The sequence below is a fragment of the Lactuca serriola genome, chromosome 4 (assembly GCF_051521515.1).
Source record: "Lactuca serriola cultivar US96UC23 chromosome 4, Lser_US96UC23_V15, whole genome shotgun sequence".
NCBI lineage: Eukaryota > Viridiplantae > Streptophyta > Magnoliopsida > Asterales > Asteraceae > Lactuca > Lactuca serriola.
The window spans coordinates 43,991,458-44,017,029 of record NC_136411.1 but is presented as its reverse complement, the minus strand read 5'-3'; the positions used below and the strand labels follow the sequence as shown (position 1 = coordinate 44,017,029).

At 37.2% G+C, this 25,572-nt stretch overlaps 1 protein-coding gene across 1 annotated transcript; it reads left to right on the top strand.

Moving 5' to 3' along the window:
• Positions 1 to 17,282: 17,282 nt before the first annotated feature.
• LOC145100089 (uncharacterized) lies at positions 17,283 to 19,368 on the top strand. Its single transcript, XM_079037488.1, has 7 exons — positions 17,283 to 17,422; positions 17,630 to 17,707; positions 17,788 to 17,888; positions 18,320 to 18,485; positions 18,634 to 18,722; positions 18,818 to 18,908; positions 19,098 to 19,368. The coding sequence occupies exons 4-7, from the start codon at positions 18,363 to 18,365 to the stop codon at positions 19,176 to 19,178; spliced, it is 384 nt and encodes a 127-aa protein (XP_078893614.1). The 5' UTR covers positions 17,283 to 17,422; positions 17,630 to 17,707; positions 17,788 to 17,888; positions 18,320 to 18,362; the 3' UTR covers positions 19,179 to 19,368.
• Positions 19,369 to 25,572: the final 6,204 nt, after the last annotated feature.

Below are 25,572 nucleotides of genomic sequence, written 5' to 3'. Positions count from 1 at the left end.
ATCCTGGTATGGTTCCGATCCAACCCAAATTCGTTTGTAACCGGTTCTCACTGGCGCAACCATAAATTTTGATACGCCGTACAAATATTGTAAAGATATATTTTATGTAGTTATCCTATTCCGAACATTAAAAACATGGTATAATCCCTTAAGTTTGGGATACAATAATGTTAAAAATGTTTATATATATATATATATATATATATATATATATATATATATATATATATATATATATATATATATATATATATATATATATATATATATTGGGGATGCAATAGTACCCCCACCGCTCCATATAGCTCCGCCATGGCTGGTTTTAGACAAAAATGTATCGGATAATCCACCAGACAAAATTCAAACAGATTCAACATTTCGGATGCAAAAACATATTTACCTCCAAATCCTAAACAAGTTCTGTTTTCTACCCGTTAAAAAACTATATTTTTTGATTTTTTTCTCCAATTGTTGGAATAATGCAAAAAACAGCTTGTTGGACTTTTTTTCTTTCTTTTGTGACTTTAATGACCCTTTTAACACAAATAGATATTGCATGTTAGTTTTCAACACACACAAAAACACTTCTATCTGGTTTGTTATGGGCGTGTTTGACACATAGCGTTTGACAAAACACTCTGTTTTGAACAACAAACTTTTAGTGTCTAGTTTAAACAAAACACTTAAAATCTAAAAGCTATCTCATGTAGTGTTTAACAAAACGCTACTCGTTATCAGTTACCGGTTACCAGCTACTGGCTACACGTTACCTGCTGCTACCAACTAGTTTTGCCGAGCACACCCTAAAACTCTTCAAGGACGAGTTCAATAAATTCTACCGTTGGCAGTAGAAAATCGGACTTAATTGTTATGAAAGTCTTATCAACCAATCAAAATAAGGAAGCGTGAGAGCATTTTGATTTGTGTTAAATGTCCAACAACAAAGAACAATGCAAAATGCGTGACTTAATTATGTGCAAAGACAATAATAGTACTTTGCGAACTCATGCAAATAAAACTTGTTTGGTTTTAAATGGTCAAGCAGATCTGGATCAACCGAATGCTACTCATGTCGAAGCAATCTTTCTTTACAACGACGACATGATTCGAGAAAGCTTTTGCAAGTTCATGATTCAACATTTTTTTTATTGTCAGGTAACAATCATGTTTGGAAGTGATATATATTTTATGTACTAAGTAATAAACCAACTAATCTAGACTAACTAATACGCGATAGACAATGTACCTAATCGAATAGCATGACAAGTAAGTAAGGTATCAAACACATGGAACGAACATATCAACTAAATACTACTAAATGTTAACTAATTCAAACAATTAATTAAAAAGGTTTTTTTTTTTTTTTTTTTTTTTTTTTTTTTTTTTCTAGTTTTGCAAATCTACAAACTTAAAACTATTATTACTAAGAGCAATTAAACTAACAAGCAATTCAAATTAAGAATTATGACAAGATATTAAATAAACTTCTGTTTAGATTCGATTCACAATACTCCTATGGTTGATTTCTTGGATAAGTGCAATGGATTATGTTGATTGTTGCATACCGATTCTTAAGTTGACTAAACTTTATGGTTAAAAGAATAATCCTTTAGTAAAGCTAATTCATTCATACATTGATCAGGTGAACAAACAAATAAGATTACTAATATTTAATTTGAGTTATGCTAGACTTGAACTATGACTGACATTAATGGGTAATAACATCAATTCAATACATGAATGGTCATCACATATTAGCTTCCACATTAACTTACCTATTCTTCTATTTAACCTTATGTTTATGGTCAAAATACTAGTCTTACAACTTTGATGGTCACAAATTTATAAGATTCATGTTTACTAAATAAGAATAGTCATCCAATTCAGAAAAACTCAGCAATAAATTGAAGAGATAGTTATCATTAACACAAAATGATCTTTAACAAACTATTATAACAAATAAGAAACTAGCAACAATCCAAAATCCAATAAATCAACACATAGTCATAATGATCATTTATTCTAAACATAAGTTAGGTTTTTAGCTCATTATTTATGGAAACAAACTCTTAAAAACGAAGTTCACAATGTAAATCATAGTGAATACCAAAGTAAAAAAGTTTTAAGAAGTAAATTTGCCTAAAATTTCTTCAAAATCTAAACCTGAATCGAAATCTGAGCTTCCTATGTGTTCCAATACTTCTATGATCTCCAAAAGTCGACTAAAACTCCAAACATTCGTTAGGTTTGAGAGAATAATCGCAATATTTATAATTTTCCGAATCTGGCCCACCACGTCGTGGTTGACCGCTACCACGACGTGGTCTTCATTAATGTAAGTCCCTAATCTGCCTGTGTATCAATCATATCCGTTTGATGGTGCGGAATCCCAATCAAACGGATGATGTCAGATCAAATAGAAGAGAAGGAGAAGAAGAATAATATGAATCTCTGTATGAATTGATTGAATTAAAGTTCCAGATACAAAAGATTCACACACACAAAATGCTCTCTAGTTTCTCTCTTCTCTCGTTCATCAATCTCTACTCCTCACCCTAACACCTATATATATACTAGGGAATATGGGCTTGGTGAACATGGGCCGTAAATGGGTTTACAGTCGTAAACCTGTTTACGGCCGTAAACACCAAGTTGTTTACGGTCCAAGACACAAAAATACATTTTTCTAGAAAAGTAAAGTATAAACCATATTTTTGACCCAACAATCTCTCCCTTGGTTTATAACTTTCTTTTCTTAATTGACCCAACAAGCTCCCCCTAAAAAGTAGTTGACTTCTCTTGTTAATCTTCATTGGAAGATTGGCTTCAACATTTATCTTCAAATTCTTCACAACTTCAAGATGTACTTGATGAATCTTCAATGAATGACTTCATCTTGAGCAGTTGGACTTTTCTTCAGAATTTGACATTGAACGCACATTGGGTGAGGAGACTTCTTGTACTGATTCTTGAAAGATGGCGCTTTCAGCTTAAGAATCTTCAGAGAGAACATCAGAGGGAACAAATCTTCTGGATCACTTCAGCGGGTACAACGATAATAGCAGACTGATTGAGGAGGCTTCAATGCAATCCGTCACATAATCTTCAATTTCTGCTTCACCTTGCTACTGGGGTTGAAGGAATGAATATTGAAAGAATAATCTTCATTTCTTGCTCTTTCGAATGAGAATTCTTCGATGCTCACGGACGAAGCCTTAGCTCAGAAATCTTCAACACAAACTCCATGAGTCTTATCTATACCTGAAATCACTTTTCAAAACAAAACAAAACTAAAATAAAACTTAGCACACAAATTAAAATAGAAGCAAAAATATTTTTGGATTTTTGATTTTTCTGAATAAGAAATAAAACAGAAATAAAAATATTTTTGGATTTTGAATTTTCTAATTTTTGTTTTATTTTTGATTTTTTTTTAATTTTTTTTTATTTTGTTTTTTTAATTCTCCCCCTTATATTTAAATTAGAAGAACACTATGAACAAACTTAACAAAAAAACAAAAATAATAGCTAACTTTAAGAGTGATTTGAGATCAAAGTTTTTAGACAACCTTTATCCGTTTATCAGTACCTCTCTCTTTATTAATATATCTGGTCAATCGCCGGTATTGTGGTCCACTTAAACACGAGAGATTGTGACAAAATTAGGACATACTATAAGTGACAAGACAATGTGATCCTGAGTTCCTAGATAATATTCCTTAAGGACCATTCAGCTGACGACGACCAAAGATATTGTTGTCCACTTAAATTGAGCAGCGAGATCTACAGACAACCTGGTAATTGTTCAATTTTAATTATACTAGAACGTGTTTCCCGCTTCCTGATATGCTCCAACCATCAAGGACTTCCATAATACTCCTTATACCGGGTGAGCAGACAATTATTAAGAGAGAAGATAGATTTAGAATGCATATGCTGTACATCCAGGTCGGATCTCTTCCAATCACGCAAAGGATGAAACATATGACTAACTGAAGTTTTAGAGGGATTGAGAAGAGAACGGTGCATATACTATGTACCAGGTCGGATTTTGAGCCACGCAAAGGAGACAGTATATGGCTAACAGATGGAAAGAATTGCATAGATAGAAGATGCAGAGAAATAGAGTTGCATATGTTACAGTCCATGTCGGATGTATTTCAATCACGCAAAGGAATCAACATATGTCTAACAGATAGAAAGAAAGAAAATAACCTTCTACAGACCTAGCTTATCGGAATTCCCCAGTCAACCCATCCAACCGGAATTAAGGACAAAATCCGCACATCGAGGAGAAGTGAATCCACAGTTCTAGATATGGGTTATTTAATGTGACCGGTAGATTCCCATGTATATCTCCTTGCTCAACCTATCCGAGCGTCGTATTGTCAGGCTAAACGGATCTAACCTAGGTCAATGTTAGTCAAGTTCTTGAATTACTTAAGTTTTAACTCTTCCTAGTCAAGTCCATTTAAAATCTTTCGTGCCTACCAGCGCATCGAACACAGAGCCTAGACAATTCAGATTCAGACCCTTACACATATTCAGATTGCATGTTATCACATGATTATATCACTTCCCAAAACATCTCCTACAAGCACATTCCATTAACACCATATTTTTGATTTTCTGATTTTCTAATGTTTTTTGGATTTTTTTTTTTATTTTGGATGAAAAAGGAATTTAAAATTAAAAGGAATTGAATTTTGGGGTTAAAAGTGTCAAAAATGCGAAACTTGAAGCGAAAAAGACGGGTTATGTTTTAAACTTCGGAGGAATGACACAAGGAGCTTGCTAGCTGAGATGGTAAGACGCTGTGTTTGTGAGCTGGAGGTCGCGGGTTCGATCCCCAGCACCTCCAAAGTGTTGAGTTTGAGCCATTAGAACTTTCCTATGTGCACATGCAAACCCTAATTGCTTGGATCTAGGTTTCTCTAATTGAACATGCATTGAATCCAAGACTTACAATACTAGATCTAATGTAAACAATTGAATCTAATCGTATGAATTTGGATCTAGAACAATACCTTGGATTACTTTCTTGATACTTCTTCTTCTTGGAGCTTAGAGTCACAATTGTCACTCCTCTAATGGCTTACAAACACCAACTAGCAAGAAGATGATCTTGAGAGAGAGAGAGAGAGAGAGAGGAGGGTGAGAAATCATCCCTAGGGTTCCTTGCCTTACATGAGTGCCGATTTCCCTCACCCTAGGGATCTATTTATACTATGAGCTACTAGGGTTTCACCTTAAACCCTAATTGAATAACTTAGGCCCTAAGCAACCCAAGATCCTCCTAGATACTAGGCTTGGACGATTTTAAGGTTCCCAAACCCTAAATTTCATCCACCCTCATATCCATAAGGATACATAGCCCTAAACACAACTATCACACATTTGACAGTTTATGCCCCTTTATTCAATTAACCTCTTTAAGTCACCAAATTAATTGTTAATTAATATATGACTTATATTAATCAAATAACAATATTATTCCTTTAATATATTATTCTCATAATATATTAACAATAATATCTCTTCTCTCTTAACAAATCATCCTGTCAAGTTGCTATGGTGAAGGCAACCCAAAAGGACCATGCACAACCGGGTCAAGTACTTACCAAATATAGTTATAGCCTTAGACACTAATCCAATAGTCTCCCACTTGGATAAGTCTAGTAACTATATATGCAAACACAAACCGATTAGCAATCGTAGCTCTCAAAGACGCTGTCAACTCTGAACTTATCAATCTCCTGTCCTTTAGATAAGGGATTGTACAGTCCTCTATTTAGATATTATGCAGACAATCTCATGGAACTTATTGTCCAGCAATTGGTTTCTCGATCTCAGATTCATTTGACATAGAACTTTATTGAACACATCAATTCAGTCTTGACCGGGCCCGACACATAAGTCAAATCAAATCATCGAGCGGCCGTGATATCGCTTTTATTCTCTTAGGATAAAAGTAACAGATAAACTTCGACTTATATGCATTTACTATTTACTAATCAATTATACACAACAATGCGTTTTATAACATCAATTTACTGATGCGGTTTCGCATTATCAATGCACAACCAATTAATAAACAATAAACCATATATCTTGGTTTTAAGACCATATGATATTATCTTCTTGCGATCACTCGTGTCACATTCTATAAAGTGATTCCAGCAAGTGCGGGTTTATTCCAATGCTCAAAACTTGTTCTTAAGCACTCATGAACGTTGTAGAAAACCTTTGCTATGTCTAATACCCTTTTAGACAATCTACACACCAATTCATGACAATCTTCATTCATACCTACTTCCAACATATGAACGATTATGGACCATTCGAATAATTCGATTATTCTTAATAACTTAATCATTCAGGAAGTCAAAACATGCAAAGTGAAACAATAGTTAAGCAATTAACATAAGACAATATCTTTACTCATAAATAATACTCTTTTATTTAATCATCAAATGTCAATTACATTTATCTATTACATGTTTCAAAACTATCTAATCTAAGCTAATATCGTCTTTCAGCCCAATGCTCTTAGCGTGCTGCAAATGCTTAACCCTACTCAGTCCCTTCGTAAGGGGATCTGCTGGGTTATCCTCTGACGATACCCTCTTCACTACGAGGTGTCCTTCTTCTACTCGATGTCTAATAAAGTGATATTTTCTGTCGATATGCCGAGATCTACCATGATCCCTTAGTTCCTTGGTCAAGGCAACCGCTCCCTCATTATCATAGAAAATCTCCATCGGCTCCTTTATGGTAGGCACAACTCCAAGATCACCAATGAAGTTCTTCAACCACATCGCCTCCTTTGACGCTTCGCTCGCTGCAATGTACTCTGATTCGTACGTTGAATCAACTATGGTTTCTTGTTTGGAACTTTTCCAAGTCACCGCTCCTCCATTAAGGGTAAAGACCCAGCCCGACTGTGATCGGTAGTTGTCCCTGTCGGTCTGGAAGCTGGCGTCACTATACCCTCGCACCTTTAAGTCATCGCTCCCTCCGAGAACTAAGAACCATTCTTTGGTCCTCTGAAGGTACTTAAGTATATTCTTGACCGCAATCCAATGAGCTCTTCCAGGGTTCCCTTGATATCCACTGACCATGCTCAAAGCAAAGGCCACATTAGGGCGAGTACAAGTCATAGCGTACATGATTGAGCCAATTGCGGAAGTGTAGGGTACTCGACTCATCTCAGTTATCTCAGCTTCGGTACTCGGACTTTGAGTCTTACTCAATTTGGCATTACTCTGTATCGGTAGTTCTCCCTTCTTCGAGTTCTCCATACTAAAACGTTTTAGTACCTTATCCAAGTAAGTATTCTGACTAAGTCCTATTAGTCTCTTACTTCTTTCTCTCACTATCCTTATTCCCAAAATATAGGAAGCCTCTCCGAGGTCCTTCATAGCGAAGCACTTCCCGAGCCAAGACTTAACTTCCTGCAAAGTCGGGATGTCGTTTCCTATGAGCAGTATGTCATCGACATACAGAACGAGAAAGCTAACTATACTCCCACTGGCCTTGACATATACACATGATTCATCTTCACTTCGTACAAATCTAAACTCTTTGACTTTCTCATCGAAGCAAAGATTCCATCTGCGAGGCGCTTGCTTAAGTCCATAAATGGACTTCTCAAGCTTGCACACTCTATTGGGATGCTTCGGATCGACAAAACCCTCTGGCTGAGCCATGTAGACATCCTCAGCCAACTTCCCATTAAGGAAAGCGGTCTTGACATCCATCTGCCATATCTCATCATCATGAAATGCGACAATGGCTAGCATCACCCTAATAGACTTTATCTTAGCAACTGGTGAGAAGGTCTCATCATAGTCAACTCCGGGAGTTTGAGTAAAGCCCTTCGCCACCAATCGTGCTTTATACGTGTGCACATTCCCATCCACGTTGGTCTTCTTCTTGAAGATCCATTTGCACCAAATTGTCTTACGTCCGGGCACATTGTCAACCAAATTCCAAACTTGGTTGTCATACATGGACTGAATCTCGCTGTCCATCGCCTCTTTCCATTTTGCAGACTCTGGGCCTGCCATGGCTTCCTTATAGCTATTAGGTTCATCAAGATTTATTAGTGTACCATCACTAATATACGTGTCCCCTTCGGTAGTAATATGAAAACCATAAAACTGGGGTTGAACTCTAACTCTTTCAGAACGTCTAAGAGGTAAGGACTCGTCAATCGGTTCAACCGGAGTTTCCTCCTCGGGTTGAGTGCCAGCGGTAGAGGTTCTTTCATCGCTTGATTCTTGAATTTCTTCAAGATCGATTTGCCTCCCACTGTCTCCTTGGCTTATGAGTTCTCGCTCTCGGAAAACCCCTCTCCTCGCAACGAAGACAACATTGTCACTCGGTCTATAGAAGAGATATCCAAAGGATCTCTGCGGGTAGCCGATGAAAATACACCACTCACTACGAGGTTCGAGCTTGTCGTGAGTCTCCCGTGTTACGAAAACTTCACAGCCCCAAACCTTGATATGTGCCAACGAGGGAGCTTTCCCTGTCCACATCCTGTGAGGTGTTTTGGCAACCTTCTTGGTAGGGACTCGGTTAAGGATATGGGTGGCAGTCTCTAAGGCATACCCCCAGAATGAGATAGGTAGTGAAGCACGACTCATCATAGAACGAACCATGTCCAACAGGGTTCGATTACGCCTTTTTGCCACACCATTCAGCTGCGGTGTCCTAGGTGGCGTCAATTGTGAAACTATTCTGCATTCCTTGAGATAGTCGTGGAATTCAAGACTTAGGTACTCTCCTCCTCGATCGGATCGAAGCATCTTGATTTTCCTGCCCAATTGATTCTCCTATTCATTTTTTAAGTCTTTGAACTTTTCAAATGTTTCTGACTTGTGCTTGATTAAGTAAATATACCCATATCTACTATAATCATCGGTGAAAGTCACGTATAAGCGGTTCCCATCCTTTGTGGTGGATCTAAAGGGCCCATATACATCGGTATGTATAAGATCCAATAAACCCTCACCCCTCTCACAAGTGCCAGTGAAGGGTGACTTGGTCATCTTTTCAAGTAAACAAGATTCACACGTGTCATCTTCCCTAAGGTCGAATGACTCCAACACTCCATCCTTTTGGAGTTGGGCTATGCGCTTCTTGTTGACATGTCCAAGACGACAATGCCACAAAGATGCTATATCCATACTATTGGAAGAATCCATACATAACACATCATTTCCTAGGTTATCTACAACCTTAATAGTTTCATAAATTCCATTACAAGGCATTGCTTCAAAATATAAAACACCATTTAGATAAGCATAAATCGAACCGTTCTCATTATTAAACGAATATCTAAATCCTTGTATAAATAAATCATGAAAAGAAATGATGTTTCTTGGCATATCTGGCGAGTAGCAACAATTATTTAAATCTAAATTCAATCCATTACTAAGCACTAAAGAATACACTCCAATCTTGGTCACATGCGACGATCTTCTGTTTCCCATGATTAGATTTATTCTTCCAAGCTCCAAATCTCTATTTCTTCATAGTCCCTGCAAATCAGAACAAATATGGTAACCACACCCTGTATCAAGAACCCAAGAAATAGCATAAGATGAATCATTAGATTTAATTGTGTAAATACCTGCGAAAGATGGCTTGATCTTTCCATCCTTGATGGCTTGCAGATATTCCGGACAGCTTCTCTTCCAATGCCCTATTTTGTGGCAATGATGACACTCTGCCTCCTTTGGGTTAGGGTTGGGCTTAACAGGATCAACCTTGGTCCCACTAGAAGAGGAACCATCTTAGGACTTTCCCTTGCGGTGGTTCTTCGATGAAGCCTTCCTCTTCTTGCCCCTTCCCTGCCCAATAGCCAAAACAGGAGCAGCGGTCGGGTTGGGAGATGACGCAACAGACTTGTCCTTAAGGTTGCTCTTAGCAGTCCTTAAGAGCCCTTGGAGTTTGCTTAGGGTGACCTCTTCCTTGTTCATGTGGTAGGTCATCCTAAATTGGTTGTAGCATGAGGGCAAGGAGTGGAGAACAATGTCGATAGCCAAATCTTCCCCAAAGTTGACATTCAACTTGCGAAGACGATCGACATACCTTTGCATCTTTTGCAAGTGCACGGTTAGAGACTCTCCACTTCCTATTTTAGCAGTGATCATATTCGTTATGATCTCATAGCGCTCGTGCCTCGCGCTTTGGTGGTATCGCTCCATCAAGTCTAGATGCATCTCATAAGGATACATGTCCTCATAGGACTTTTGGAATTCGGAGTTCATTGTGGCTATCATGATGCAATGGACTTTCGTTGCATCATGTTCATGGGTCTCAAAGACAGCCATTTCTTCGGGAGTAGCAGTTTCTGGATTGATCTTCTCGAGCTTCTCATCGAGAACATACTCTTTATCCTCGTAACGCGCGATTGTGAGAATGTGTCTTATCCATTCGCTAAAGTTCGATCCATCGAAAGTCACTTTTTGACAAAGGCTCATTAGCGTGAATGAGATAGCAGCAACGTTGTTTGCGTTAGACATCTACAAATAGAAAGGAACAAAGTTGATTAGAATTAAGTCCCTAATTAACACCCAAATGAAAATTTAGGGCTAGGACCCAACAACATTATCTACATATTGGAAAAGGGATACCATAATCCAACATGCAAATAATTTGGAGGTAAGTGAATGACGATTCACTAATTCTTCACCATGAAAAACATAAGCTTTAAGTTTTAAATGTATTGAGAATTCCTAGATTTCTTTGAGATTCATTGAAACCTTTCAATGACATGTTTAAATCTCGATATGTCCCTCTAGTTTGTGACTGGGATACCGAGGATCACAAAGCGGGTGTGAATAACCATGCAAATCTACATGGCGCCTTCATCGTTACAATCACCTATTCGATGTGTCGGTAAACCACACATGCTCCATCGAACTATGACAAACAATGAATCACCCTTTTCCACATTTACTTAGAACCAATTAGTGTGCCGGTTAACCACACACGCTCCACTAACTTCTTAGCAAGGGTGCAAAGTGTAATTTCATGGGATTGCATCAATTCACTTTTCCTAAAGTAACTAAGATTGGGAATTTTATAAAACACGTTTAATTACTTTATAGTTTCATTATACTTATTAATGAGAAGAGGTTTGCCCTATCCTACCCGTTCGGCTAACGACCCTCCACCAGTCAAGCAAGTGGTGGGTGTGAGTGTACACCCATTAAGCGCCATTTTGTAGGCATCAACCTTATACCCACCTTATAGACTGGCTTCGTGAATGAGGCCTACTAATGGTAAGACTAGCATATTTTAACTCATACATATATATATATATATATATATATATATATATATATATATATATATTAAGCTTGTAATAATATATTATTATAGTATTGAATTTTAAACTTGTAAAATTCTAGGGTTTGAAATTTAAATTATTCAAATTAAACTTTTAATCACAAAACTTAAATTTCAAAACTTGAGGACAAGTTTTAAACTTTTCAAAACATAAGGATCAAATAGCAAATAATGTAAATCAACAATTAAATTATCTCAATTTGATCTTATTCAATATTACTTGCAAGACAATTCACCAATTCAATTCAAATAATCAATTATTATCATATAAGGAAATTATTATTCAACTAATTGGTAATTATCTTTTGTTTGGTCTAAAATATACTCATATATATGGTTAAAATCGGATTTTAATGACCCAAAACAGTTAAGGCAAGTTTCCTCAAGTAAAACAGCAAGAAATCCCGAAATTACCTCTTTCTGACGCTCGAACTCGCCGAGTTCCCACTATGGACTCGCCGAGTTGGAGCTACTCGTCGAGTCCACTGTGGAACTCGCCGAGTTCATCAGGCAGAAGCACAAAATCGATTTTTTCAAGGAACAAGCAACCAATCAATGCATCAATTCAATAGAAATCAATCAAAGCTCTGATACCACTGTTGAGTTTGAGCCATAAGAACTTTCCTATGTGCACATGCAAACCCTAATTGCTTGGATCTAGGTTTCTCTAAATGAACATGCATTGAATCCAAGACTTACAATACTAGATCTAATGTAAACAATTGAATCTAATCATATGAATTTGGATCTAGAACAATACCTTGGATTACTTGCTTGATACTTCTTCTTCTTGGAGCTTAGAGTCACAATTGTCACTCCTCTAATGGCTTACAAACACCAACTAGCAAGAAGATGATCTTGAGAGAGAGAGAGAGAGAGGAGGGTGAGAAATCATCCCTAGGGTTCCTTGCCTTACATGAGTGCCGATTTCCCTCACCCTAGGGATCTATTTATACTATGAGCTACTAGGGTTTCACCTTAAACCCTAATTGAATAACTTAGGCCCTAAGCAACCCAAGATCCTCCTAGATACTAGGCTTGGACGATTTTAAGGTTCCCAAACCCTAAATTTCATCCACCCTCATATCCATAAGGATACATAGCCCTAAACACAACTATCACACATTTGACAGTTTATGCCCCTTTATTCAATTAACCTCTTTAAGTCACCAAATTAATTGTTAATTAATATATGACTTATATTAATCAAATAACAATATTATTCCTTTAATATATTATTCTCATAATATATTAACAATAATATCTCTTCCCTCTTAACAAATCATCCTATCAAGTTGCTATGGTGAAGGCAACCCAAAAGGACCATGCACAACCGGGTCAAGTACTTACCAAATATAGTTATAGCCTTAGACACTAATTCAACACAAATCACATCTTATTTTTGATGCGAGGCGAGAAGCTATGCGAGGACGAGGCTGTAAACCACCAAGGACCGCAAACGGAAGCTGACCGTAAACTCCGAGGCCGCAAGCTCGGACCGTAAACTTCGGGCAGCAAACTTCGGACCTTGAACCTCGGGCAGTAAAGTCCGGACCGTGAACCTCGGGCAGTGAACTCCGAAACCCTAGCCACCGGCCGCAAACTCCGCTACACCCTCGCAGATTTCGACCAAAAACACCTATTTTTCGACTTTGAAGCTCCAAAACTCGATCAAAAACACTTTTTTTATGAAAAACACGAAGAACAAACCCCCCTTATTTTTCAGAGATCTATCCAAAAATGCAAAAATATTTTGAAAATAAGATCAAATAATGCTCCAAATCTGACAAAATTGACTGATACAACCAAGCTCTGATACCAATTGTAAGTCCCTAATCTGCCTGTGTATCAATCAAATCCGTTTGATGGTGCAGAATCCCAATCAAACGGATGATGTCAGATCAAATAGAAGAGAAGGTGAAGAAGAATAATATGAATCTCTGTATGAATTGATTAGAATTAAAGTTTCAGATACAAAAGATTCACACACACAAAATGCTCTCTAGTTTCGCTCTTCTCTCGTTCATCAATCTCTACTCCTCACCCTAACACCTATATATATACTAGGGAATATGGGCTTGGTGAACATGGGGCGTAAATGGGTTTACAGTCGTAAACCTGTTTACGACCGTAAACACCAAGTTGTTTACGGTCCAAGACACAAAAATACATTTTTCTAGAAAAGTAAAGTATAAACCATATTTTTGACCCAACAATTAAAAATACGTAATTGACAAGTCACTATTCCATCGGGATTTCCCTCATCACCACGTCGTGTTGAGGAAACTACAATGAGGTCTTCTAGTTTTAAGACTTCTTTGATTTTTATCCATTTTCCCGCTTCCAATTCCGCAATAGCTTCCTTTTGATATCGAGCATGTCTTCGCTGCTACAAAACATATTTTAAACAAATTAAGTGTAACATCCATAAAAATCATGAAAATTTTATACTTTTAAAAAACCATCCCAAAATCATAAATTGTTTATAATATAGTTTTTAAAACGTTATCAATATTAGAGTCTCTCAAAATCATAAGTCCAAGACATGAGGATGTGTACGGTCACGCATTCGTCTTCTCGTGATCCTTTGAAGTACCTGAAACATAACCCAAAACTGTAAGCCAACGGTTAGTGAGTTTTCCCCAAAGTACCAACACAACACATAATCATAATAATAATAATAGTAAACAACATGCATACAGAGCCTTTGGTTTGACTGGAGTGCCCCACCAGCCTATAGTCTATCTGGTATGATTACATAACCTTCAACATGACTGGTACGCCTCACCGGGCCTTTAGCCTATCTGGAATATTCTCCAGGCCTTCGGCTTGACTGGTACGCCCAACTGGCCTGCAGTCTATTAAGGACGCCCTGGGTCTTTTGGCCTTGAGCACATAGCAGGACCGCTTCAACCCAACATACCATCATATATTAACATATATTATATCAAACCCTAGCTAGCATATACAAGCAGTCGTACGGATCTAACAGATCACTAAGCATAGCATCATCCTATATACCAGATACATATATAAGAAATCATTACGACATACAAGCATGCGATAAACTAGGATAACAATCCAAAAGGGGATGAACTTCGTGCCTTTAACCCAAAAGTACAGTGAGGAAAACTCACCTTGCAAATCCGAAAAGATAGTAGAAAAGAATATCGATCCGCGAGTCCACTCTACAAATCACTTATATACAGTGCTGTAACTCCTTCGTTCTAAGTCCATTTCCGACGAACTTTATATCCACGGAAAGGTGGCGAGAAGCCCTACTCTTCTAGCAACAAACCTAGGCCCCAAACCTCTAAAATAAAAACTTCAAGACCCATAAAAGACCGAAATGCCCCTACATTTTCAGAACAGGGTGTTACCGTTTGCCATAATGGCATATCAGGTCCCTAGACATAAATATTTGTAGTACGATGGATATGACAATTGTCCATAACTTAAGGGACTATAATTGTGTGGTTCCAATCTCTTTTCCATAAGGTGTAATTGATGAACTTAGTATATGAACGGTCAGGAGAGAAATTGAAGAGCCTTTCAGTTATGCTCCAACTCCTTTAAAACACCATGATCGTGCATCTCAATCCATCCATCAGATTATAATCATAAGGCACCATTATGGGAAGAGGAAGGAATCAGTAACATAACATCATCATCTACTTTGATTCTCACACTTCCAGGTAAGCCAAGTTGTTTCTTAAATTTGATCCTAATTATTTACATGTTGGACTAGTGAGACATTCTAATGGCCATGATATGCTTGATTATCTTGCATTTTATAGATCAACTTGTACCTTATATATTATATAAGTTGATAAAGCATAATGGGTTATTATTATGGGTGCTCGTTTAAATGGATCAGTTCAACCCGATAGGGCATGAGATGACTTGGGGTTTTGGGCACTTAATTAGTTGCATTGCATACTTTGAGTTATACATTGCTATATTAGAATAACTCATGTTAAGAGTTATTTTAGAAGTTAAGTACTTAAGAGTCTATTAGTGTCACCTTTGAAGCATTGGAAACTCATTTAAAGTATAATGCTTAAGAGAGAAAAATATACACCTTTTGGTTGGTGGAAAAGACAGTCAATGGCGGTGAGGACGAAGTTGGTGCAGCTTCAAACCCAAACCGAGAACATTTATAAATCGTTGGAGGTTTTAGGAAGTCGTAGTTGTGTTGCAAAGGGTCGATGAATGTTTGAGGCCTCCTGATGGAACCGGTGACAAAAGAAAGGAGTAGGCAGTGAAAAGGAACAATCCGAAGAAGAACACACCCTCGTCTAAGCTTAGATACTAAACCTCATGAAAATACGTCGTTTTACTATATAAAGATTACGGTTAGGGGACTCACGATTAACACTTGAAGATGAATATTCAAGATCGACGTAATAGTTTTGATAAGGAAGCAAGAATATTGATTATCTTCAACCTTCGTGACATTGAAAAAAAGTAATGTTCACTAGGGTGAAGTAATAAACGATAATGAAAGAAAGAAAACACGGATGGTAAAACGATAATGGAGGAAAGAAATGTTATCGAGGATGGTATATTTAACAAGTGAAAACCAAATCAGATATATTTAATAAGTTAAGACTACATATTTTAGGAGGTTTAGTACCTAAGCTTAGGTGGGACTGTAATGTATATTTTCTATCCTCATATATATATATATATATATATATATATATATATATATATATATATATATATATATATATATATATATATATATATATATATAAACAAAACTATCACAACATCAACACATATTTTATTTATGAAAAATAAGATCAAACCTCACCTACACAAACACTCATGCTCATACAGGAAACGAAAACACAAGATTAAAACTCCCATACAAACTCTAGAAACAACTGAATATAGATTACAGGTGAAATCCCAAAGCAAATGAAGGAGACGAGAGAGAATGAGAGAAACATCTTCAGAAGGAAAAGTAAGATATGAACAAATAAGCCTTCAATCCACGGTATATAGATCAAGTTTATTTCCATTTCAAGTCTGGTGTAAACCCGAACCAAACCTGTAACCCATCGTAAGATCCGTGTGTCAACCAATAATAAAGAAAACGAGTCGCAACCCGTATAGTTTTGTTTCAAAGATAAATTCTCACTTTTAACAATATTGATACCTTTTCCTAGGTCTTTGTTTCAAATATCTAAGAACACGAAATGCAACATTCAAATGACACTTTCTTGGTGAATCCATAAATTGAATAAGAGCTTGGATAGTAAACGAGATATCAGGTCTAGTTATAGTTAAATAAATCAGTTTACCAATAAGTTTATGATATTCACTAATATTATCTAACAAATCATCATTTTCATCTATTTATGATATTCACTAATATTAAATAAATCAGTTTACCTATAAGTTTATGATATTCACTAATATTATCTAACAAATCATCATTTTCATCTATTCCAACTTCATTGATAACACAATTCAAGTTTATGATATTCACTAATATTATCTAACAAATCATCATTTTCATCTATTCCAACTCCAACTTCATTGATAACACAATTCATATCAAGTGGAGTTTTAACTTTACCGAATTCAAGACAATACGTATGCCGAGTTAAACAAACACCATCAAACCTATCTATTACTTACAAACACGAGTATCACCGTATAAGGACTTTTTTTGCAGATTTCACAACAAAATAAAGTAAAACACATAGATTTGTGTGATTTTGTCGAAATAAAACAAAGTAAACGGGAAAATTGAACCTAGACCCGGATCCGGTTTTGAAGGGGGGGGGGGGGGGGGGGGATGTGGATATTTAATTGGATAATTCTAAAAAATACAGGATATTTAATTGGATAATTCTAAAAAATACAGGATCGGATAAATTAGGAAATTTGTTTTTTAATTATGGTAAATATTCGTCATTAAACTTTTGGTTTAAATACATGGTAGCTTTTCCTTATCGTGTATTCGGCAAGCAGGTAAGAGTCGATTAAAGGAGCACATAACCGGCAATTCGGGTGACCGAAGATCGTGCAATCTTCGTTTCCGGTAAGAGTCGATTAACCTTGCTGCGTTTCGTTTAATGGATGGTTTTCCGGGTGTGATTATGGGATGAACTAGCGTTTGGGTTATTGAAATAAATAGAACAGACTCCCCTACCCTGCAATCGACCAAAAATCGAGCTTAATAATGTGTTTCTATATGTGAAATTGTTACGTAGCGAGTAGATTGTTATTGTTCTTCTTTTTGGTGCAGTTTCATGGATATGATGGACGCCAGCGATTTCTGGGATGTAATGGACACCAATGAACTTACCAGAGAGGAGATTGTGTTGTGAGTGATTTAAATTTTAGTCAGTATAAGCATATCAATTACTTGTTATATTATATATGATTTTGTTTTGTTTTTTCCAGGGTGACAAGCTACCTTGTTGCTTACTGGAGGAAACATGGATCTGGATCTAAAATAATGGCTGATACTTTTGTCAGTCAAGCAAAAATTGAGGAAGTAAAAGGTATAGGGTTTGTCTTGTCTTGTTTCTATGTGATTTGGGTTCTTGATTTTCCAAGAAAGTACTGTCCAACTTCAACTTCCCTTTTAATTTAGTGACCAATTCTCAGAATAAAATTATATTTAATCCTGATGTGCTGCTTACTCTTGCCATGAAAATCAAAATTCAATGGTTGTGTATTTGCATATAAGTCTTCTATAGTTGTCAACTTTTTTGGCCTACTTTCAGGAGAAGATAAGTGAGGGTTGATACCAATCCGTTTGAAGGATTGGATAAGTTTGGGTTTAGGTCTAGCTTATATTCAATATTATACAAAGTTGATATACAATCTGTTTTTTTGGTTATTTTATTGAAATAGATAAATACTCATTTTTGGTTTTTGTTTCTCAAAAATCAAAATGGCTGATTTTATGATGATTTCCTTTTTTTAATAGAGAGCTTGATTATGGGACAGAGCTGAAGTATCATGATGTGTATATGAAATGTAGTAATCGTATGGATTATTGGACCTTTTACTTTCATGAAAAGCTAATGCTTGAGAGACTCAAAGTAGACCCTTTAAAGCTGGAGATGGAGGGACTCAAACTAGAGACTTCTCAGGTGATGTGTGTGTGTGTGTGTATATATATATATATATATATATATATATATATATATATATATATATATATATATATATATATATATATATATTATGTTTTTTGTTGGTGCTTCATGCTTCTCATGTTTTCTACATAATGAATCTCAGGGTACACAAACAAATTTAAATCCGCACCCCTTGAATGTTGATCAAGATGTGGCTGTGTTACCCTTTCCAAAAATAAGTACATTATGCAAGTGAGTCATACTACTTGGTTTGCATGGATTTTGATGTGTCATTTATAGATTATGTGATTACTAATTACTTGTTATGCTATTTTGTTTTTTGACAGGTTGAGCGAATACACTCTTGAGTACACCATGAGAAATTTCATTATTTGCCATGTAGCCGAGGCTTTTGTCCAAAATGGAGACAACCCTATGGTATATATCTTGACAAATTGCATTTAATTTTTTTTTTTCTTTTTTTAATTATGGTGAAATGATTTGGATCATAATTATTCTTAAATAACACCATGAATTTGTAATTTGTATTTTTTTTAATCTTGACATGGAAATAATTGGAGAAATTAAAACTATGTATTTTTTTTTTTTTTTTTTTTTGGTTTTCAGCTTGATCCAGAAAGGGTAAAAAGGGTGATCGAAACTGCGGAAATCTGGAGAAGAAAAAATAGGAGTGAAGTGAAATTTTAAAATGGCAAGTTCATGTTATTCTTGTTCTATCTTTGTGAAGTATAGAATTCTTTCAACTCCTTGTGGTTTTCCGATACTAGTTTGTTTGAAATTGTTGTGTTCTCTTTTTAAATGTTGTTCAAGATTTCAGAGTGTGTTGTTATTTCTTGCATTTGTCTGAATCTAGAGCATTCAAATCCTTGTTTGAAAATCTCTTATGTTGTCCCATAGAAAGCCTACGCCAATTCCAAATCGTTTACTTAAACATGTTGGGTTGGGTTGAGCTTTTCAAAACATTTAGTTAAGCAGGTCCAAAATGACCCAACCTATTGCCACCCATAGTATCAATAAAATGGATCTATGATTTAGCATTCAAACCGATCTTCCATTTTTTTTTATATGTTTTTCATCTTCTTTCATTACTTTAATCAAATTATGTAAAACTCAAAGATTTAAAGGATATGTTCAGATGAATCCAATTTTATCAACATTTTAAGTTACTTTTTTCTCAGTTTATTTGATAATCCTAGTCCTATACTTGTATCCATGTATGCGATGGAGCTGAATTTGCAGCTTGGAGACGATTAATGATATTTGCAATGTCTTCCAAAAAAACAAGTTCATATTTGTTGATGGTGAAATATGTTGAAATAATTCAGAGTTTGTTTTTTTCTGCACAATTTTTATTAGTATTAAGTAGTTTTTTCCCATTGAATAAATCAAAGACCACGTGTGAAGATGATTCCGTGGTCTTTAGCATGTAGACAAGTAGTTCCTATTTTTCTGCTAAGTTCTTAGTTTAAATTGGAAGGCATGTGAACGTTGAGCTGTATCCCAGACTTTTGTTTTCTCTGTTCAATGAATAAAGAAGTATCACATTGCCTCAAGTATTATCTTTTCTTCTTTGTACTCTGTGCTCACTTTACAAGACTAGAAAAGCTGATTTCCAGTTTTACCCTTGTTATCATATAGCAGTTTTTGTCCCCTGTTTCAATTGGCTTTCCTGTGCCCTATTCCTTGTTTGGTAAAAAAAAAGGACTTGTTCTGCCCCTGCAAAATCAACATTCGGTATCAGAGCTTCCAGGTGTATGCCCAAATACCAGTCACGAGAAGAGATGTCTGGAAATAATGGAAATGGTGAAAAGGAAGGTCAGATCACTCTTCATTACCCAATGCTTTCCAGAAGTAATTATGGTGCATGGGCTATAAAAATGAAAGTCTTCATGCAAGCTCAAGGAGTTTGGGAAGTAGTGGAGCCCAGGACTCAGAATAGAGTGGTGGAAGTTAAGAAAGATAAGATAGCTCTGGCAGCCATCTATCAAGGTATTCCTGAAGATTTGTTACTCTCTTTGGCAGAGAAGAAGACAACCAAAGAGACATGGGATGCCTTGAAAACCATGTTTATGGGAGCAGATAGGGTGAAGACAGCCATAATACAGACATTGAAGACAGAGTTTGAGACCATGACAATGAAGGAGACAGAAGGCATAGATGACTTTGCTGCAAAAGTATGCAACATTGTGAGCACCATGCGCACCCTTGGGGACACTATAGAGGAGGCCTACATTGTGAAGAAACTGTTAAGGGCAATACCGTCCAAGTTTCTCCAAATTGCTTCAACAATTGAGCAATTTGGAGATATAAACTCCATGTTCGTTGAAGTAATAGGAAGGCTTAAAGCCTATGAAGAATGGATGAAATGTCATGCTGAGCCAGAAGATAGAAAGCTCCTCATGACTTATCAACAATGGTCAGAGAAGAACAAGAAGAAAAGTGATAGTGACTCAAAGGCAAAGACAAACCGGGGTGGCTTTAATGGTTCACGTGGCAGAGGAAGAGGCAGAGGAAGAGGTCGCAGTGGCTGTGGCAGAGGTGGTCACCATAATCAGGGAGGCCAAGGTACTTCCAGCAGCCAAGATAAAAGTAGTGTGCAGTGCTATAATTGCCAGGAGTTTGGGCATTATGCAACAGAGTGTAAGAACCCAAAGAAAGAAAGAAATCTAGAGGCAAATCTGGTCCATGATGATAATGAACTAGCTTTGCTGTTATTAGCCTTTGAAGAGATAGGGGAAGTACTTCTAAATGAAGAAAAAGTGAAACATGAGGTGAAGCCAAATGGAGGAGCCTTGAATCAGTCCAAGGTGTGGTACCTTGACACTGGGGCCAGCAACCACATGACTGGGGACAAAAACAAGTTTCAAAACTTGGACAGAAAAATCCATGGGGTTGTGAAATTTGGGAATGAAACCAAAGTAAAAATCGAAGGGAAAGGTTCGATTCTACTCCAGTGCAAGAATGGGGAAGAAAGAAGATTGAAGGACGTGTACTACATACCTGATCTCTGCAGCAATATAATTAGCCTTGGACAGCTCTCTGAAGCAGGTGATGAGATCAGAATTAAGGAGCCTTTCTAGTGGGTGCATGATGATACATGAAGACTACTAATGAAAGTGAAGAAATCTCCAAACCACCTCTATAAAATTCATCTAGAAGAGATTGCACCAAGATGTTTAATGACCAATCTAAGTGATCCAACATGGCTGTGGCATACAAGGCTAGACCATGTGAATTTCACCTCTTTAAAGACTATGGCTGATAAGGGCCTGATTGAAGGAATTTCCAAGGTGGTGGTACCCTTAGAACCATGTGAAGGTTGTTTGAAAAGGAAGCAAGCTCGAACTCCATTCCCAGCAAGCACAAGTTTCAGGGCCACAAAGAAATTGGAACTGGTCCATGGCGATCTGTGTGGACCAGTCTCACCTCCAACACCTGCAGGTAACATATATTTCATGCTCTTAGTTGACGATTATACCAGGGTCATGTGGGTATATCCAATGAAAACTAAAGATGAAGCCTATCATACCTTCAAGAACTTCAGGAGCAAGGTTGAGAATGAAACCGGTGAGAAGCTAAAAGTACTCAAAACAGATCGTGGAGGGGAGTTCTTGTCAAAGCAATTTGATGAGTACTATGAAGAAACCGGATTGGAGCGTCACTACACCGCACCCTACTCTCCACAGCAAAATAGGGTCGTGGAGAGGAGGAATCGGACGGTGCTGGAGATGACAAGGAGCTGTCTGAAGTCGATGGGGGTTCCCGATGTCTTATGGGGGGAGGCTGTGACTCACGCAGTCTATGTATTGAATCGATTAAGCACGAAAGCCCTCAAGGAAACCACACCGTATGAATTATGGACAGGAAGAAAGCCTCATGTTAGACACCTAAGAAACTTTGGTTGTGTTGCTCACATGAAAGTAGCAAAGGGGCATCTTAGGAAATTAGACGATCGAAGAAAGAAACTGGTGTATCTTGGAACAGAAAAAGGAATGAAGGCTCACAGACTTCTAGACCCTAATTCAGGCTCTATGTATGTAAGTAGGGATGTAGTCTTTGAAGAAAATCGGAGATGGGTATGGGAGAGCACGTCCAAGATCAAGTCGTCACCAGGGATGGTGTTCACTGTTGAAGGCTTTGACTTCAGTGACGAGGCAAATAGCAAAGATCTTGAATGGGTGTCGGATACCCCTGGTTATGGAAGTGGGTCAAATATACCCGAGCAAGAAACTGGATCATCGCATATTAATAATACTTGGGCCGAGACCCCTCAACCCAGTACCTCACCAGTCTATTCAAGTCCACTTAATGCATCCGCTAATACACCACCGGGTTCACCCAGTCCATCAATTACTCCAAATCTTCAAGCTCCGGTAACGACTCTAAGCAGCGCGTCAAGCTCCACAGGTGGTGGAGCCCCCAAACGTTACCGATTGCTCACTGACCTATACGAAAACACGGAAGAAATTAAATTACCACCGGAAGAACTCATGATGGTGAGCTGCGATGACGAACCTTCAACCTACACCGAGGCCAGCCGCAAGAAGGAGTGGGTACAGACGATGGAGGCTGAAATAGCCTCGATTGAAAGAAATAAAACGTGGTCTTTAGTCGATCTCCCAAGAAATCGGAAGCCAATTGGTTTGAAGTGGGTCTTCAAAATAAAGCGTGACCCAACTGGAAGGATACTGAAGCACAAAGCTAGGGTCGTGGCAAAATAAAGCGTGACCCGACTGGAAGGATATATGCAGAAATATGGAATCGACTATGATGAGGTATTTGCCCCTGTTGCTAGAATTGAAGCTGTTCGTGTTATTCTTGCTCTTGCTGGCTCAAATGGCTGGGGTGTTCATCACCTTGACGTGAAGTCAGCTTTCCTAAACGGAAGGTTAGAAGAAGAAGTATATGTTACACAGCCAGAAGGATTTGAGAAAAAAGGTGAAGGAAATAAGGTTTATAAGCTGTCAAAAGCACTCTATGGCCTAAAGCAGGCGCCTAGGGCATGGAACTCGTGTTTGGATGTTTACGTGAAAAGTCTTGGATTCAAAAGGTGCCCCCAAGAATACTCTGTATATACCAGGTTGAAGAATGGAAACATTTTAATTATTGGAGTCTATGTTGATGACCTGTTGGTGACTGGAAGCTCTACTGCTGACGTGAAAGAATTCAAGATGGAGATGAATGCAAAATTCGAGATGAGTGATCTAGGTCTCCTTACTTACTACCTGGGAATTGAGGTAAATCAACAAAATAACTCTATTTCATTGAAGCAAGAAGCATATGCTAGAAACCTCCTAGCAAAGACCCATATGATGGAGTGTAATCCCACCAAAAGTCCCATGGAGCACAAGACCCAATTGACTAAAGAAGGAGGTGGAGAGCTGGTCAACCCCACTGAGTACAGGAGTATAGTGGGTGGACTTAGGTACCTGACTCATACCCGTCCAGACTTGGCATTTGCAGTGGGAGTAGTAAGCCGCTTCATGGAGAGACCTACTATGGCTCATCTTCAAGCTGTGAAAGGGATCCTCAGGTACATAAAGGGCACTTTAGACCATGGTTTGGTCTACACAAGAGGAGAAAAGAAGATAAATATTGCAGGGTATTCGGATAGTGATCATGCAAAGGATTTAGATAATAGAAGAAGTACAGGAGGGATGGTGTTTTATGTCAATGGAAATCTGGTTTCTTGGTCTTCACAAAAACAAAGATGTGTAGCTCTATCCTCCTGTGAGGCTGAATTTATGGCAGCCACTATGACTGCATGTCAAGGCATTTGGCTGCGAAGGCTCTTGTCATCAATAACAGGTCAAAACATCCCATCAGTGACAATGTATGTGGATAACAAGTCAGCACTTGAACTCATGAAAAATCCAGTTTTTTCATGGAAGAAGCAAGCACATAGACGTAAGATTTCACTTTATCAGGGAGTGTGTGGAGAATGGTGAAATCACAGTTGCACACGTAGATGGAAAGGAATAGAAGGCAGAACTACCTACAAAAGCCCTGGCTAGAGTGAAGCATGAGGAAATGTGCAAGTTGATTGGTATGAAGAAAGTTGAGAACTCTGAATTAGGAGGGAAAATGTTGAAATAATTCAGAGTTTGTTTTTTTCTGCACAATTTTTTATTAGTATTAAGTAGTTTTTTCCCATTGAATAAATCAAAGACCACGTGTGAAGATGATTCCCTAGTCTTTAGCATGTAGCCAGGTAGTTCCTATTTTTCTGCTAAGTTCTTAGTTTAAATTGGAAGGCATGTGAACGTTGAGCTGTATCCCAGACTTTTGTTTTCTCTGTTCAGTGAATAAAGAAGTATCACATTGCCTCAAGTATTATCTTTTCTTCTTTGTACTCTGTGCTCACTTTACAGGACTAGAAAAGCCGATTTCCAGTTTTACCCTTGTTATCATATAGCAGTTTTTGTCCCCTGTTTCAATTGGCTTTCCTATGCCCTGTTCCCTGTTTGGTAAAAAAAGGACTTGTTCTGCCCCTGCAAAATCAACAAAATATCCTAACCAGAAATCATGTCTCCATTGGAATCAGAGTCGATTTCATGGTTATCAACAGATAGTGCTCTTTTGCTATGAACTGCAAATAAGATATGGGATGATTAAATCAAATGTATAATCGATGCCCCGATTTATCAAGTTTAACAACAATTATATTCTCTATCACAAGGATCATAAGTTTTTTCATCATATGTTACTAAATTGAAGAAAGTTTGGGATAAATTGTGAATCCTACAAGATCACCTGATTGCTCATGTGGAGTTGTTGTAGGGATCATCGACCTCCAAGATACTCATGGCAAGGGAAAGATCCAGAAACCGATACAGGAAGTTGCCTACGTGTTTAAAAACGTAATATTATATCTATAAACAATAAAACGAAAATATTAAAAAATATATTAAAAACACTTTCGTAATACTTTGATAATTGTAAGAATTATATAATGAGTGAGACTCATACTCACGAGACATAACAACTACTATGCATCTGATTAAGAGACAATCTTTGAATTATAAACATAAGATCATTAACATCGTTTTAGAAGTAAATTAATATTAATGCACATATTTGC